General features: G+C 47.2%; 1 protein-coding gene across 1 annotated transcript in view; it reads left to right on the forward strand.

Moving 5' to 3' along the window:
• LOC141274224 (uncharacterized) overlaps positions 1–18033 on the forward strand; it is a 154612-nt gene that overhangs the window by 107566 nt on the left and 29013 nt on the right. The window contains exons 12-17 of the mRNA XM_073686288.1: positions 2286–2537; positions 5630–6026; positions 14440–14537; positions 14616–14694; positions 16152–16249; positions 16363–16480. Of these exons, the coding sequence (XP_073542389.1) occupies positions 2286–2537; positions 5630–6026; positions 14440–14537; positions 14616–14694; positions 16152–16249; positions 16363–16480 (1042 nt within the window). The remainder of the gene's footprint in view (positions 1–2285; positions 2538–5629; positions 6027–14439; positions 14538–14615; positions 14695–16151; positions 16250–16362; positions 16481–18033) is intronic.

An 18033-nucleotide genomic window follows, 5' to 3' on the forward strand; every position in this document is an offset into this window, starting at 1 on the left:
CTGATTGTGACATCATCCTCAAAAGGGAGAACCATGGACTCTTTGGCCAGAAGGGGGCTATGAGAATCACCCTCACTTGATCCTTTCTGATCTTCCTCACCACCAAAGGTATCATAGCTATTGGCGGGAATGCATAGGCCAACTTGAAGCTCCAAGGAATCTGGAGAGCATCTATTGCCAAAGGGTTTCCCCTTGGGTCTAGTGAGCAGAATTTCTCCACTTTCCTGTTTTTGTTGGCGAACAAATCTATCTCTGGTAGACCCCACAGCTGTACTATCTGATGGAATACTCTGGGATTCAGGGCCCATTCCCTTTGTCTCAACTTGTTGCGGCTTAGGAAGTCTGCTTTCGCGTTGTCTATGCCTCGTATGTGTAGCGCTGTGAGAGATAGAAGATTTTTCTCCGCTATTCGAAAAAGCCTGCCTACTGCTTCCAGAAGAGAATAAGATCTTGTTCCCCCCTGGTGGTTTATGTAGGCCACAGTGGTTCTGTTGTCCGACATAACACGAACATGGCGACCCTGGAGTAAAGGGAGGAAGCCTTCTAAAGCGTTTCTCACCGCCCATAGTTCTTTTAGATTTGATGACCCCTTTTTCTCTAGGAATGACCAAGGGCCTTAAATCATGTGATTTTCTAGGTGTGCGCCCCACCCTGAGTTGCTTGCATCGGTCGTGATGTCTTGTACTGGTGTGTCCCACTGGACCCCCCCCCCGAGATAAATTTGACCTGTCTGTCCACCACAAGAGGGCGTCCCTGGTTCGCAAGGAGAGATGTACCTTTCCTTCTAAATACCCTTTTAACAATCTTTGTGCTGACAAGATTTCCCACTGAAGGTTTCTTGTGTGAAATTGGGCCCACTTGACCACCGGAATGCAAGATGTTAGAGTACCTAGCAGGGACATAGCCTTCCTTAAGGACATGTCTGGGGTGTGTATGTCAGCTGACACCAAATTTGTGACTTTGTCTATTTTGCTGTCGGGTAGAAGACAAGTCTGACACTCTGAGTTTAGGGTAAACCCCAGAAAGGCCTGCATCCTTGCGGGCTCTAGCCTTGATTTTTGGGCATTGATCATCCAGCCTAAGTTCTGCAAGACAGCCATGACTTGATTCAGTTGTGAAATATAGTGGGGAATTCAGAGAGCCACTGTAAGGAAGTCATCCAGATATGGAATTATAACTGTATTCTGAATGCGGAGAAAGGCTGTTACCTCGGCTATCAGCTTGGTGAATACCCTTGGAGCAATCGACAACCCGAAGGGAAGAGCTTGGAACTGGAAGTGTCTGAGACTTCCATGAATGTAAAGAACAACCCTTAGATACTTTTGATGACCTGGGTGAATTGGGACGTGATAGTACGCGGCTTTGAGATCTATCACTGCCATAAAGCAATTGTGAAAAAGAAGCTTCATTGTTGAGTTTATTGATTCCATTTTGAACGTATGGTTGTTTACAACCCGGTTGAGGCCCTTTAGATTTATAATAGTTCTAAATGAACAGTCCGGTTTTTTTATTAAAAAGACAGGGGAATAAAATCCCTTTCCTTTTTGACTGACCGGTACCTCGCATAGCACTTGCTTGTTCAACAGGTTCAAGATCTCTGATTCTAGGGCCAGTTGTTAGTCTGGGAATTTTCTTACCGGAGTTATCACAAACGAGCGGCATGGCTGCTGAACCAATTGAATCCTTAGTCCATCTCTCACTATGTTGAGGACCCAGGGACTGGAGGAAATGTTTTCCCAGGCATGAAGAAAAATGAGAAAGTCTCCCTCCAACTTGTGGCCTGGCGTCATTGTGGAGGCAGCGGAGGGACCCAAGAACATATATCCGGACTCTTTTTTGTTCTTAAAATCCCACTTTCTTTTTTCTCCCGGGGGCCGACCTCTACTAAATTTCCCCCTCCGAAAATAGGTCTTTCTGCCATCTGCCGAAAACCCAGGGAACCTTTCTTTTCTGTCACTTGCTTTCTCAAGGACATCGTCCAATTTTTTGCCAAAGAGAAATTGGCCGTCACAGGGGATAGAACACAGTCTAGACTTTGATTGTAAGTCCCCAGGACATCCCCCTTGAGCCACAGAGCTCGTCTAGCCGCGTTTGATAACCCAGCAGAGGTATCTGCTAGGAAGGCAGCTGCACCATGCAACAGGGGGAGGCTGGCTAGAATTTTTTCCCTTGAGGTCTTTTTATTTTTCAGCTGATCTTCCAACTGCTGTAACCATATCATAAGGGAACGAGCGGTACATATTCCTGCAATGGCCGGCTTTAGACCTCCTGCTGCGGATTCCCAGGCATGTTTTAAAAAGGTATCCGCCTTCTTGTCTAAGGGGTCTCTAAGCACCCCTGAGTCTTCAAGAGGGAGTGCCGATCTTTTTGATGATCTAGACACTGCAGTGTCAATTTTTGGCACCTTGTCCCAGTTCTCAGAGTCCTTTAGGTCAAAGGGATACTTCCTCTTTGAGGATGAAGGCAAGGCTCCTATTTTCTCAGGTTTCCTCCATTCTCTATTGATAACTGCCTGGACCTTAGCGTTCACCGGAAAGGTGCGTTTTTTCTTTTCTTCTAACCCTGCAAACATGATATCCTCTAGGGACTTAAAGGATTTATCTTACTTTAACCCCAAAGTGGTTCTGACAGCCTTTACCAATTTGTCTGTGTCTTCTATAGAGAAGCATGGTCTCCCCCCTCTATCGCTGTCTGAAGAGGATGAGGATAAGGCCCCACTATGACACTGTACATCCGATAATACAGAGGAGTCAGAGTCAGAAGAAGGATCAGATATGATTTTCCTTTTTTTCAAAATTGTTTTAAGGGAGCCCTCTACCTCCGATCTGATAACCGATCTGAGGCTGGCTGCAAATTCCGGGGTGCCCTCACAAATAGTTTTCTGAATGCAGTCCGAGCAGAGCTCCTTCTGCCAGTCTATCGCTAGCGGGCATTTGCATATGGCACATTCTCTGTTCCGCTTCTTGGCGGTTACTTTCCTGGGTTCCTCCTGGTGATTTAAACACACAGTAGGAGCCCATTAGCAAATATATCTAGTGACATTCACGAAGATCACTCACCCCGCCACTGCGGATACCGGAATTGAAGGCTTTTTCAGGATACGCGACGCATCCCTCCTGGAGACCGTGGAGTCATGAGAAGCTTTACCCCTCTGACTCGGACGACTGCTGCTCCTTCCGCTGGACCCTCTAGACCGGCGAGCAGACAGAGGTGGCGATGAAGGTGGTAGCGATTGTGGCCGTGGCGACAGCTGCTATTGCTCCATGTCAGACAGTATGACGAGCAGCGTTCTGACCCCAGGTGCTCCTCTTTATAGGGAGACGGGCGAAGTCAGCCACCTCCTGGTCCCTGCGGTCTCCTTCCGGTAATTAGGCCCCTCCCCCTGGCGCCGTTCTCCCCTCGCAAACGCCACCAGCGTTTTTGCCATGCCGGCCGGCATTATACAAGGCGCTGCCATGTTTTCCTTCGGCGCCACCCCGGACGTCATCGGGCACGCCCTACCCAGCGTGCCCCACACCATGACGTCAGAGGCACATGACTGCGGCCGGGGGAGGGCGGCGCGGCGGTGTACGGAAGCCCAGGACCTATGCACCGCCTGCGCCAGCACGTGCGACAGGTCCCCGGGGAACCTGCGGACGGCTCTACCAGCACCTGAAGGCCAGCGCCACGGACAAAACAGCCCGCTCTTCCAGCGCCGGGACAGGCCTGGGTAAGTTTTCTTCAGCATAACAGCCGCCTGATTATTTCGTGAGGATTCCCATCAAGGACAGGAAACCAACTGAAGCGGGGGAGAGGTGCCGCCCTTTTATTTCAGATGGTTTCCTGTTCTTGAAGGGCAGATCCTCTCTCAGGTGTGCTGTCATGGGGGAAGGGAAAATTTGCGCTGCAGATTATCATTGCGGAAAAAAACGCAGCACTACCAATTATTTTGCGGAAATGCTGCGTTTTCGCCGCCATTGACTTGCATTGGAATGCACCAATTCCGCAAGACTGCATCTGTACTTGCGTTATTGGCGCGTTCTAATGTGCTTATGGTACCCGGGTGTAGAGGACAGGAGAGTCTCATCCATACCCAGGTACCATTAAAAAATCTGTAAAAAAAAAATAAAAATAAATGTATATTTACCTTCTGGCGGCCCGCGCTGCGCTCCTCCTTGCTTCCCGGCACTTTGCAGTGGATTGAAGGACCTGCGCTGACGTCAGAGTCATGTGACGGGTCACGCGACACTGACGTCGGCAGGTCTTTCAATCCACTGCTGCGGGCACCGAGCGAAACAAGACAGCGCGGGCCATCGGAGGGCAAGTATATATTTATTTTTTTATTTTTAACCACTCTCTTGGGTCACACTATATAAATCCATGCAGTTTGCTTTCATTTGTCATTGGGTGAATATTTTAATATCTGAACGGACGACTAAATTATCAGCATTAGAACATTTTAATAAAAAAAAATTAAAATTAAAAAAAAATAGGAGAAAAAAATAATAATTAAAATATTAAAAATTCGCCAGACCCTGATCACAAGATGGCGCCGAGAACTCTGCACAACAACATGGAGAGGAGGAGATGGCGCGGGAGGATGCTGAGGCTGAGTCGCCCCCGGAAGAACCTGAGCCTACGTAAAGACAGGTATCTGTACAACTCCGCTCTGCTATACAAGACACAGACGTATCTCTTAGGCCGGGGTCCCACTAGCGTACGGTGTGCGATGCGAGACCCCCCGATGCGATATGCTAATGACACTCGCTGCTGCTCTGCTGCGAGCGGGAGCCGAATGTCAGTGCTCCATGCTCTGATCCTCTCGCACGGCTGCGGAGGGGACGGGGAAATCACTATCTCCATCTCCTCTGGTGCTGGCATTGGCGGGAATCACACTGCACTCGGGTGGTATCTGAGTGCAGCGCAATGTTTCACATGCACCTGTAGATTATATGGGTGCGTGCGATCCGATCGGAGCTGGAAAACAAAACGCCGCTGAGCAGAGAATCCGAGGATTACTGGGTCCGGACGCAGTCTGGTGTTTTATCAGATTGAAGTGAGAGCGAGCCCTGACTGGGGAAACAGATGAACTTACTATAGATGTGGACCTGATGAGACTACTGGACTTACAGAACCTGCGGGAGCAGAGAAATCCTCATCACTGGAGAAAGCGGCCACTATGTGACGTCAGAGGGAGGAGGAGCCGGAGGAGCGACTGCGCCGGGATCATCTGCAGATCTGGGCGGGGCAATGACCCCTGAGGGGGAGGAGCTGCGGTGACGTCATCACCGTCACATGACCGCAGCCTCATCACAGCTCCTTCATCTTTATAATAACTTTATACTTTATAGAATCATTACAGTCTGTGAGGAAACACTGCGGAGACAATCACTAACCGAAGCCCCGCCCCCTGATCACATGGCGGTGACGTCACCACAGGTCCTTCACCACTTCTCTCCTGAGCTCCGCCCCCTGATCACATGGCGGTGACGTCACCACAGGTCCTCCCGCTCTCAGTGCAGTAGCTCCGGCCTAGTTGTGTGCAACTCTGGCCTGGTTGTGTGCAGTTCTTGCTCTCTGTTATCAGCCAGCAGCAGGTTTCCGCTTCCCGCCATTCCGGTGAGATTACAGGGAGGGTTTGTGGTGAATCTGTGAGAGGAGAGTGTGGGGTGAGATCAGAGCTGTTCCTGTGGAGGCTCCTGCTCCATGTGACTGCGGCTCCTCAGTGTTGTATGGGGGATGTGCAGCGGCTCCTCCTCACCTCACCGCCCCCGCTGGAGGCATAGTTACCACGGTGACCGCCCCCGCCGGCTGTGTAGTTACCACGGTGACCGTCCCCCGCCGGCTGTGTAGTTACCACGGTGACCGTCCCCCCTGTGATCTCCATCTTCTCCTTTATCATGAAGACGCCGGCAGGACGAGATCCCTCCAGCTGATCCAGTGTTCATCCCTCCTTCTCCGGAATGACCCCGAGGATGGACGAGGACGAGACCACCAGAAGATTATTACACTTCACCCTGGAGATCATCTCCCTGCTGAGCGGAGAGGTAACTCCTCTACATTTCTATCAGCTTTATTGTGTTATGTAACAAGTCCGACATCGGGAAGAGGAAATCCAGAAGAGGAAGAGAAGGATTCTTTACTGTAAGAGCAGTGATTGTGTGCAGCTCTCTGCCAGGAGGAGTTGTCATGGGCATTCCCTATAAGATTTGTAGAGGATCCTGGATGTCTGTCCTGAGTGTAATAATATTCCAGGTTATGGCCCCAGATTACTGGAGACGGTTATTGATCCCGGGATTTCTACTGATTGTCAGATCTGGAGTCAGGAAGGAATTATTCTCCCTAAGTGTCTCTCTCCATACACAGGATTACACAATAGTGAGGAAGACACCGGGGGAGGGTGTGACTCCCATCATCCATCTCCAGGAGTCAGGAGGGCGGAGCCCGGACCCCATCACAGAGCCTCCCCCGCACCCCCCCATACATGAGAGGAAGAAGAAGAAGATCCTAGAGCTCAGCAACAAGATGATTGAGCTGCTGAGCGGAGAGGTGACTGCTGGGACATTGTACAGGACAGCACTGGAGGATTCTGGGGGATGACCGGAGAGGTGATTGCTGGGACATTATACAGGACCGCACTGGAGGATTGTGGGGGATGACCGGAGAGGTTACTGCTGGGACATTATACAGGACAGCACTGGAGGATTCTGGGGGATGACCGGAGAGGTGACTGCTGGGACATTATACAGTACAGCACTGGAGGATTCTGGGGGATGACCGGAGAGGTGACTGCTGGGACATTATACAGGACAGCACTGGAGGATTCTGGGGGATGACCGGAGAGGTGACTGCTGGGACATTATACAGGACAGCACTGGAGGATTCTGGGGGATGACCGGGGAGGTGACTGCTGGGAGATTATACAGGACAGCACTGGAGGATTCTGGGTGATGACCGGAGAGGTGACTGCTGGGAAACTATACAGAACAGCACTAGAGGATTCTGGGTGATGACCGGAGAGGTGACTGCTGGGACGTTATACAGGACAGCACTGGAGGATTCTGGGTGATGAGCGGAGAGGTGACTGCTGGGACATTATACAGGACAGCACTGGAGGATTCTGCGTGATGACCGGAGAGGTGACTGCTGGGACATTATACAGGACAGCACTGGAGGATTCTGGGTGATGACGGTGTCGTTGTTGTCAGGTTCCTATAAGGTGTCAGGACGTCGCTGTCTATCTCTCCATGGAGGAGTGGGAGTATCTAGAAGGACACCAGGATCGGTACCAGGAGGTGATGATGGAGGAGCTCCGGCCTCTGACATCACCAGGTGAGAGGAGACTCTTGTTGGCTCCGGTGGATGTGATGACGTCTCTCGGCCTCGTCCTATAATAGATGATTTTTCTCCAGACTTGCTCTGGTTTTCTCTACATTTTTTCACAGCTTTCATTCCCTGATTATTCTCTTCTGATCTGTGAGTCGCGGTTTCTCCGCTGTCGTCTCCATCATTCTTGAGTCTTCGTCCTCGGCGGCTTCTTTCAGAATCTTTCACCTTCCTTAGAGCATCGGTCACATTTTGTCTGCAGATTTCCCAGAGTTTCTGTCCCTTCTCTCCTGTGAGTTATTTTGGCACCGCAGTCTGATTGTTACTCAGCAGAGTCGGGGTTAATTTACTGATGATTTTCCCCCTAATCCGCTGTCGCTCGTCTATACTTCTGAATCGATCAGGCTCAATGTCGTCATCAGTCGTGGTCGGGCTTCTGGCTTCTCCTTCCAGACCGTCCCTCAGAGCTCGAAACACGAGTCCTGACATAAAGATGGAGCGTGGTGGAGCCGATCACCCACCAGAGCCTGACATGGAGGCGCCAGCAGTTCTCCGGCCCCCGCGTCTATTCACCACTCGCTCTGCAGGCGTAGAAGCACAGAACTTTCCGTACTGGAGGAGAAGGTCGGGCCATGCAATTCCCCATGGGAAATAAGATATGCAATTTTTTTCCCAGATGCTGATAACCGGGTCTGTATCGCCACCTATAGGACACAGCAATCCCAGGGGTCAATATCAATGTTTCAACTCCACCCTGTTGGGGCCAATTTCAATTTTTGTATTTTTTTTCTTCTCCTTCTATAAGACAGAACTTTTGTATTTTTTCATCCACAGATGTTTAAGGTCTTCTGTGTTTTTTTTTTTGCAGGATGCATTTTGCCATATAATGTGCTAACAAACAGGAAAAAAATTCCAGCTGAGGTGAAACAGTTAATTAAAAAAAACACACAAAAAACCCCACTATTGCACGTCTTTTTTGGGGTTTTGTTTCTCGGCATTTATTGGGCGGTAAGAATAACCTCGCTGCTATTTTCCAGTTTGGTTTTGGCGACACCAATCTTATGTGTTGTGTTTTTTTTTTGTTTGTTTGTTTTTTAACCCCTTTAAAGCCCATGACGTACTAATACGCGTCTGTTCCCTGGTGTCAGGAAAATGTTCTTCCATATCTGCCTGACATAGATGTTCACCACCCTCCCTTATTCCCCTTCTGCTCAGCACAAAAGCCCCAATTAACACACGCCTGGTAAATAGTTTATGCAAACACGGCCAGCCAAGGAGTGTTATAACTTCGTTAGGAAACAAGCATCTTGTCTCTGAGAAACGCAGGAGGTAATTAAAACGCAGGCTTGCACTAATTTGCGTGTAACTGTTGAAGCGGCTTCCCGAGCCTCAAAGGAAAATTTCTAGACGCACTGACTCCGATATTAGATATGAAATATTATGAGTTCCATACGTTCCGCAATAACGAGACCCAAATGGGTAGTGACCAAATCAGCTCAGGAATGTGTAGGTAGTTTTCCAGGGCTGTAACCAAAATCAGGGAGCTGCAGCGCAAAAACACCAGAATGGCAGACTGCAGCTATGGGATGTGTGATATCAAAATAAAGATAAAATCATAACGGAAAAAATGGCGTCTGCAAGCTTCTGCGATCAACGGGCGATGAGTTATCGCAGAAGTTAGCGTTTCTAATAAAAATGTACAGGCTGGAGACCGGCCCACATGATGTCACCACAAGGGGCGTGTGGCCAGATCTCCCCTTGGGTATAAAAGAATCTATGGAGAAGACAGGAGCACTCATTGCCAGGGGGGAATAAGAATTATAAGCAACGGGTCCTGTGCAATAACAGCATATACCAACCAGAGAGCCCCCTCCTCCACCTATAGTGAATCGTCTCCACGATCGTATAGAGTGAGTTGTCTTCTTTTTATCCTGTTTTATTTTATGTAACTGCCTATGTATTTTAACCCCTTTACCCCCGAGGGTGGTTTGCACGTTAATGACCAGGCCAATTTTTACAATTCTGACCACTGTCACTTTATGAGGTAATTACTCTGGAACGCTTCAACGGATCCCCCTCATTCTGAGAGTGTTTTTTTCGTGACATATTGTACTTCATGATTGTGGTAAAATTTCTTCGATATCACTTGCGTTTATTTGTGAAAAAAAACGGAAATTTGGCGAAAATTCTGAAAATTTAGCGTCTGGAACGACCTGACCACAGTAAAAAAATAAAAAACAAAGCAAAAAACAATGCTTTATCATGATACCGCCAAACAAAAAACGGAATAACACGCGATAAAAAAGACGGATGTAAATAAAAATGGTACCGCTGAAAACGTCATCTCGTCCCGCAAAAATCAAGCCGCCATACAGCTCCATCATCCAAAAAATAAAAAAGTTATAGCTCTCAGAATAAAGCGATGCAAAAAAATAATTTTTTCCATAAAATAGCTTTTTATTGTGTAAAAGAGCCAAAACATAGAAAAATGATATAAATGTGTACCGCTGTAAACGTACTGACCCGAAGAATAAAGCTACCTTATCAATTTTACCACACGCGGAGCAGAATTAAAAAAAAAAAAAAAAATTCCTGAATTGTTGGTTTTTGTTTATTCTGCCTTCCAAAAATCGGAATAGAAAGCGATCAAAAAATGTCACGTGCCTGAAATGGCACCAATAAAAACGTCAACTTGTCCCGCAAAAAACAAGCCGTCACATGACTCTGTCGGCCAAAATATAGAAAAATTATAGCTCTCAAAATATGGTGATGCAAAAACTAGTTTTTACTAAATATGCGTCTTTTAGTGTGTGACAGCTGTCAATCATAAAAACCCAATATGAATCTGGTATCGCTGTAATCACACCAACCCGAGGAATAAAGTCGTCTAATCACTTATACCGCACTAGGAACGGCGTGAAAAATAACTGCTGGGGTTGGGCTTAGGGTTGGGGTTAGAGTTGTTTTGTTTTTTTTTTTCTTCAAAAGTAAAAAAAAAAAAGATGACAATATGGCGACTAGTGTTGAGAGCAAGTGCTCGCTACTTGAGTTTGCATCAGGTGCTCGGGTATGCACAGAGTATCGCGGGTGCTCGAGTCTGCCCCATATGCCTCGCAGCCCAAAAAATCTCGCGGGGATTGCCTGCCATGCATGAGCGATCCCCGCATGTTTTTTTTGGGGTGTCTCATAACCGTAAAACATGCGGGCGGGGACTCGAGCATGTCACTCGAGCACCCGCGATACATGGTGCATACCTGAGTACCCGATGCAAACTCAAGTAGCGAGCACTTGCGCTCAAGACTAATGACAACTTATTCAATATGATGACCTAATGTAAACAAATTCTGTGTCGTACCTCTGGGTTCAAAATGTTCACTATACCCCTTGATAAAATCCTTGAGGGGTGTAGTTTCCAAAATGGGGTCACTTGTGGGGGGTTTCCACTATTTAGGCGCATCAGGGGCTCTCCAAACGCGACATGGTGTCCGCTCTCGATTCCAGCCGATTTTGCGTTCAAAAAGTCACACAGTGCTCTTTCCCTTCTGAACTCTGCCGTGCGCCCAAACACTGTATTTTCCCCACATATGGGGTATTGGCGTACTCAGGAGAAATTGCACAAAAGTTTTTGGGGTCCGTTTTCTCCTCTTACCCTTGTGAAAATTAAAAAATTGGGGCTAAAACATTTTTGTGGAAAATTTTGATTTTTTTATTTTCACGGCTCTATGTTATAAACTTCTGTAAAGGACTTGGGGGTTCAAGGTGCTCACCACACATCTAGATAAGTTCCCTGAGGGGTCTAGTTTCCAAAATGGTGTCACTTGTGGGGGGTTTCCACTGTTTAGGCACATCAGGGCCTCTCCAAACGCAACATGGCGTCCGCTAATTATTCAAGCAAATTTTACATTCAAAAAGTCAAATGGCGCTCCTTCCCTTCCGAACCCTGCCGTGCGCCCAAACAGTGTTTTTTCCCCACATATGGGGTATCTGCGTGCCCAGGGGAAATTGCACAACAAATTTTGCGGTCCATTTTTTCCTGTTACCCCTGCGAAAATAAAAAAAATTGGGTCTAAAGTAACATTTTTGTGAAAAAAGTTAAATGTTAATTTTTTTCTTCCACATTCAAAAAATTCCTGTGAAGCACCTGAAGGGTTAATAAAGTTCTTGAATGTGGTTTTGAGCACCTTGAGGGGTGCAGTTTTTAGAATGGTGTCACTTTTGGGTATTTTCTGTCATAAAGACCCCTCAAAGTGACTTCAAATGTGATGTGGTCCATAAAAAAAAATGTTTTTGTAAATTTTGTTGGAAAAATGAGAAATCGCTGGTCAACTTTTAACCCTTATAGCTCCCTAATAAAAAAAAAAAAAAAAAAAAAAAATTGTCTCCAAAATTGTGCTGATGTAAAGTAGACATGTGGGAAATGTTATTTATTAACTATTTTGTGTGACATATCTCTCTGATTTAAGGGCATAAAAATTAAAATTTTCAAAATTTTCGCCAAATTTCCGTTTTTTCACAAATAAACGCAAGTGATATCGAAGAAATTTTACCACAATCATGAAGTACAATATGTCACGAAAAAACAGTCTCAGAATCAGGGGGATCCGTTGGAGCGTTCCAGAGTAATTACCTCATAAAGTGACAGTGGTCAGAATTGTAAAAATTGGCCTGGTCATTAACGTGCAAACCACCCGCGGGGGTAAAGGGGTTAAGAATATGTTTCACAGAATTAAATATTCAGAACTGTTCCTGACACCCATCACTTTATCTTCCGTTATCAGCGCTGTGTGAGGGATTCTCTTCTTGAATGGCACGATGACCTTTTTATTGGTACCATATTGGGGGAACCTGTGATTTTTTGATCGTTGTTTTTTCATTGCATTTTTGGGGAGGTGTTTTTGATGTTTTGATGTTTTTTTTCTTATGACGTTTACGGTGTGGGATAAATCCTGATGTGACAATGGGCAAAAAATTTTTTTGCTCTCATTTTTGGAGACAAAGCAAAACTAATGCGGACTTCAACCTGAGATCATATTCATACCGGGCTTCATAGGAAAACCTTGGCGGCAGAGACAGGGGTCTTCTGCAGGATCCAGTTGTTGGAACCCTGCGATTTAGTGACTGATTGGCAGGAGAATGGGACACCCAACCACATAAAGGGAACCTGTCATGTAAAATAACACTTCAGATATGCGGTTAACATGCAGGTTAATAGTGTTTTGAACCTTCCTGGCACCTGCACAGAGAGCCCCGCTGCCAGGAGGAAATGAACCTTATTCCACTCCGCAGTGTTCGGCTTTCAGTCATAGTTTCGGCCGGCGCAGCTACAGTCACTGCTCATTGTATATAGAGCTGTGGCGGTTACTGCGCCCCCGGCACTGACTGACAGCCGACTGTCATGCTGAGCTGACTGTCAGTCAGTGCCGGGGGAGCTGAGCGGGGCTCTCAGTGCGAGCGCCGGGGAGGTTCAAAATGTTATTAACTTGCAGATTAACCCCATATCTGCAGGTTAATAGTGTAACGGGTCTGGGAGGCTGAACCTCAGAGCTACTATACAAGGGGGCAGTCCTTGTAAGGGAGCGGGTGGCGACCAGGGAAGACGGGCAGGAGGTCACAGCAGGTGACCGGGACAGTCTCTGAGTGAACGGGCTGGAGGTCACGGCAAGTGACCGGGGCAGTCTCTGGATGAACGGGCTGATGGTCACGGCAAGTGACCGGGGCAGTCTCTGAATGAACGGGCTGATGGTCACGGCAAGTGACCGGGGCAGTCTCTGGATGAACGGGCAGATGGTCACGGCAAGTGACCGGGGCAGTCTCTGGATGAGCGGGCAGATGGTCACGGCAAGTGACCGGGGCAGTCTCTAGGTAAAGGGTTGGTACGACCTGTGGCGGCTGATGATAGACGTGGGCTCCCAGGTGAGCAGGCGAGAGTCTCTGGATGAACGGGTGGTCACAGCATGTGACGGCGGAGCCTCCAGGAAGACCAACAGACAGGCGGCAGATGAGCGCTCCCAGGTGAGCGGGCAGAAGTCTCTGGACAGGCGGGTGGTCACAGCACGTGACGGCAGAGCCTCCAGGTAGGCTAGCAGACAGGCAGCAGATGAGCGCTCCCAGGTGAGCGAGCAGGTGTCACTGGACAGGCAGGTGATCACAGCACGTGACGGCGGAGCCTCCAGGTAGACTAGCAGGCAGGTAGCAGGTGTGTGCTCCCAGGTGAGCGGGCAAGCTGGTCCATAGACAGACTGACAGGAGTTGGAAGGCAGACCGTCGGACCTCGGGCAAGCAGGCAGGTGGCTGATGTGCGCTCCCAGGTGAGCGGGCAAGCTGGTCCATAGACAGACTGACAGGAGTAGTAAGGCAGACCGTCGGACCTCAGACTAACAGGCAGGTAGCAGATAATCAGGCAGGAATCTGGCAGGTAACTGGCAACGGGACCTGAGGGCTGAAGCAGAGTAGTAAACAGTGCAACAACATTGCTCGGGCACCTCCATTTTGGAGGAGGTGCCTTATATATGGTGAAGTCCTCCGGCCATTGGCCGGGGACTCCTTAGGACGGCGCGCGCGGCCCCTTTAAGAGGGAGGGAGAGCGCGCGCGCGCCCTAAGCACAGTGGCCGGGAAGGAGCGCGCGCTGCCAGCAGAGCGGGAGGAGGACGCCGGGCACGGAGCAGGGAGGTGAGGGGAACAGCGTCCCTGCCTAGCAGAGGGCAGGGACGCCGGCGCTACAAATAGTGTTATTTTACACGACAGATTCCCTTTAAATGGCACTGTCAGGCTGTCAGCAGCAGAACTGAAGTGGTTAAATGGCAGCAATCGGAGCTCGCTCCACAGACGCACACCTGGCATCCTCCATGAATGAACACCAGATATCATCTGACTGACGAGGGTCTTCTCTGTCCCTCTCCTCGGGGTCCTCATCCTCCGAGTGCAGAGCAGAGAGCATTAGGCTTTGGCCTCGCTGATTATTACTTCATACTTGGGGCCCACAATGTGCTGGGACCTCTGTACCTGTGGTGGGGACCACAACAATGTAATTTATTCCCTGATACATAAACATTGAATTACCGGTTCTGAGAGATGAGTCTCATATATAGACAGATACACGGCAGGTCATGTATTCAGTCTCTGTGTCTCCACAGATGGATCCAGGAGGAGAAATCCGCCAGGGAGATGTCCCCGTCCTCTGTATCCCCATGACTGTCCAGAGGAGAATCACAACATCCCGGAGGATCATCAGGTAGATAACACTGAAGTCCCCACAACATCTGACCATGAAGTGATGGGACCTGAGCTCATCTTACATTGTTCTTTTTAGGGTGAAGATCTGATTGATATTAAGGTTGAGTTTATAGATGAAGCAGAAGAGATGATGGATTCATGGGCCGATCAGCAGGGTGAGGAGGGGAGACTGTCATGTCTGTTCTGTGGTCACCTACTACTACTCCCGTCATCTCATCATCACATAACAATCTACAGTGTCATGTAAAAGTTTGGGCACCCTTGGAGATTTGTGTGCTCAGATAACTTTGAACAAAGTTTCAGACCTTAATTAGCCTGTTAGGGTTATGGCTCATTCACGGTCATCGTTAGGAAAGGCCAGGTGATGCAAATTTCCCAGCTTTATAAAAACCAGCCTCCTCTAACCTTGTACCAAAAACTGCAGCCTTGGGTTCTTCTAGCACTCTGAAAATGGTGGAAACCCACAAAGCAGGAGAAGGCTATAAGAAGATAGCAAAGCGTTCTCAAGTTACCCTTTCCTCAGTTTGAAATGTAATAAAGAAATGGAAGACCAATCAAAATTTCAGTGAGAGCTGCTTGTAGGATTGCTAGAGAGGCAAATCAGAACCCCCGCTTGACTGCAAAAGACCTTCAGAAAGATTTAGCAGACTCTGGAGTTGTGGTACATTGTTCTACTGTTCAGAGACACCTGCACAAATATGACCTTCATGGACGAGTCATGAGAAGAAAACCTCTCCTGCATCCTCACCATGAAATTCAGTGTTAGAAGTATGCAAAAGTACCTCTAAGAAGGTCTGATGCATTTTGGAAACAAGTCCTGTTAAAACAGAACTCTTTGGCCCCAATGATCAAAGGTATGTGTGGCGAAAAAAGGGCACATAATTTCAGGAAAAGAACATCTCGCCAACCATTAAGCATGGGGGAGGATCAATCATGCTTTGGGGTTGTGCTGCAGCCAATGGCACGGGGAACCTTTCACGGGTAGAGGTAAAAATGAATTCAATGAAATTTCAACAAATTATTGATGCAAACATAACACTATCTGTAAAAAAGCTGAAGGTGAAAAGAGGATGATTCTACAAATGGATAATGATCCTAAACACACGTCAAAATCCACCATAGATGACCTCAAAAGACACAAGCTGAAGGTTTTACAATGGCCCTCACATTCCCCTGATCTTCACATCACTGAGAATCTGTGTCTAGACCTCAAAATAGCAGAGGAGGCAAGACGACCCAGGAATCTCACAGAACTGGAAGAATTTTCCAAGGAAGAATGGATGGAAATTCCTCAAGCAAGATTTAAAATACTCTTGTCTGGCTACAAAAAGCGTAATAATTGCAAAGGGGGGCGTTACTAGGTACTAACCATGCAGGGTGCCAAAACTTTTGCATCAGACCATTTTCCTTTTTGAAATTTTTAAAATGTAAAAGATGAAAATATATACTTTTTTGCCTAAAATTAAAAGGAAATGTGTCATCTTTAGCTTTAGGCCTTTTAGAGATCATTTCATCTTTAACTTACTTAACTGTTCACAATAACAGAAATTTTGACCTGGGGTGCCCAAACTTTTACATCCCACTGTATTCCTTCACTGTGTGTTTCCTACAGATGGATTCATGGAAAGAAATCCACCAGAGAGATGTCCCCGTCCTCTGTATCCCCAGGACTGTCCAGAGGAGAATCACAACATCCCGGAGAGTCATCAGGTAGATGGTGCTGAGCCCTGTACTGGATCTGTATATGGGGGGACATTTCTGATCGAGGTCATAGATTTTGGTGGTTTCTTGTATTGTGCTGATTGTTACATCTGATATATCAGGAGGAAGATCCAACTAAGAATGAAGTGAAGGATGAAACAGAAGAAGAAACGATGACGAGCGGGGATCAGCCGTGTGTGAGGGACGTGAAGGAGGAGATTACGGTAGATGTTTCCACAGGTGTGTAATAATGTCCAATGTATAATAATGACTGGCTTTTATATTACTTCCATCCTTTACTTTCATATTTTTCTTACACAAGTCCCGTGCTGCCATATAAATGACTGAGCTTGTGATTCAGACAGAAACCCCGGGGGAAGATTCCCTATAATGAGGCAGATGGAGACATTGTGAACGCCGTCTGACCTGTGATCCGGCAGTGTCCGTCTTTTTAAGCGTACATAAAAGCGCAGTCTGCCACAGTGTTGTGCACTTCTGAAAAGAAGGACAACGCTGAACAGAGCCCTGACGGTGTCCAGAGTAACTCTGCTGCCTCATTATAGTGAATGGATTCTTCTCGGGATGTCATCTGAATCACGTATTTTATAGATTTAGATTAAAACCCCGATGTAAGTGCTCAGCGTAGAGCACAGGATAAATGTGATCCAAAATGTTCTGTACCCAAAAATGCCACCATTAAAAGCTTCTATTCAACCCTCAAAAAAACAAGTCCCCACTCAGGTTCATCATCTGTAAACAGTAATATAGGGGGTGTTCACATTACTGGTAGAACAAAGGCTCTGGAAAAGTGACGTGGCTCCCACTAAAAGAAATTCAGCAAAATCTGCGCTCCCAAATCCAAATACCCCCCCCCCCTCCTCCTGGGCCCCACAGTGTGCAGTTAGCATCCACATGTTTGTCATTACTGTAGCGAGGAGAGCCCACTTAATTTTTAGGGTGTGTGACTCCAGAAGCGCGAGCTGGGCATGATGTATTGGCGCTACAATGTAAAGGTACTGCAATGTACTGGGCACTATATTGGCAGATTTGCATTTTCACCTAGCAACATCCATTGATGATAGTTTCTGGAAAACACCCATTGAGTCAAATTCATCACTACTCCTGTAGATAAATGCACAGAGGGGGGTAATTTCCAAATGGGGGTCAGTTGAGGGGGGGATTCTGCTCTTCTGCCACTTAGGGGCTTTGTATATGGAGACCGTAAGCTATTCTATACAAATTTGTTCTCCAAGAGTCAAATATTGCTCCTTCCCTCCCGAGTCTCACCGTATGGCTAAGCAGTACTGTACAGACACACATGGGGTATTGACACGTTCAGCAGATGTTGTGTAACAAATTATGTGGTCATCTTTACCCATTTCCCTTTGTGAAAATGTAAAATCTGGGGCTAAAACAACATTATAGTGGTAAAAATGTATTTTTTTTTCTTCACCGTTCAATAGTATAATACTTTGTAAAATACATATGGAGTCAATATGATCACTGCACCCCTAGATGATTTATTTGTGAAAATAGAAAATTTGGAGCTAAAACAAAATTTTTGGGGAAAAAAATTAATTTTTAATTTTCACAGTCCAATGTTTTGAAACTTTGTGAAGCACCTGTGGCTTCAAATTTCTCACCATACATTTTAGATAAATTCCTTGAGGGGGTGTAGTTTTCAAAATGGCGTCACTTGTGTGGGGGGTTTCCACTGTTTAGGCACATCAGGGGCTCTGCAAACGCGGCATGGCGTCCGCTATCAATTTCAGCTGATGTTGCACTTCAAAAGT

This window comes from Phyllobates terribilis, unplaced genomic scaffold, assembly GCF_046119375.1.
Source record: "Phyllobates terribilis strain yellow unplaced genomic scaffold, ASM4611937v1 Scaffold_1__5_contigs__length_1240528914, whole genome shotgun sequence".
Classification (NCBI taxonomy): Eukaryota; Metazoa; Chordata; class Amphibia; order Anura; family Dendrobatidae; genus Phyllobates; species Phyllobates terribilis.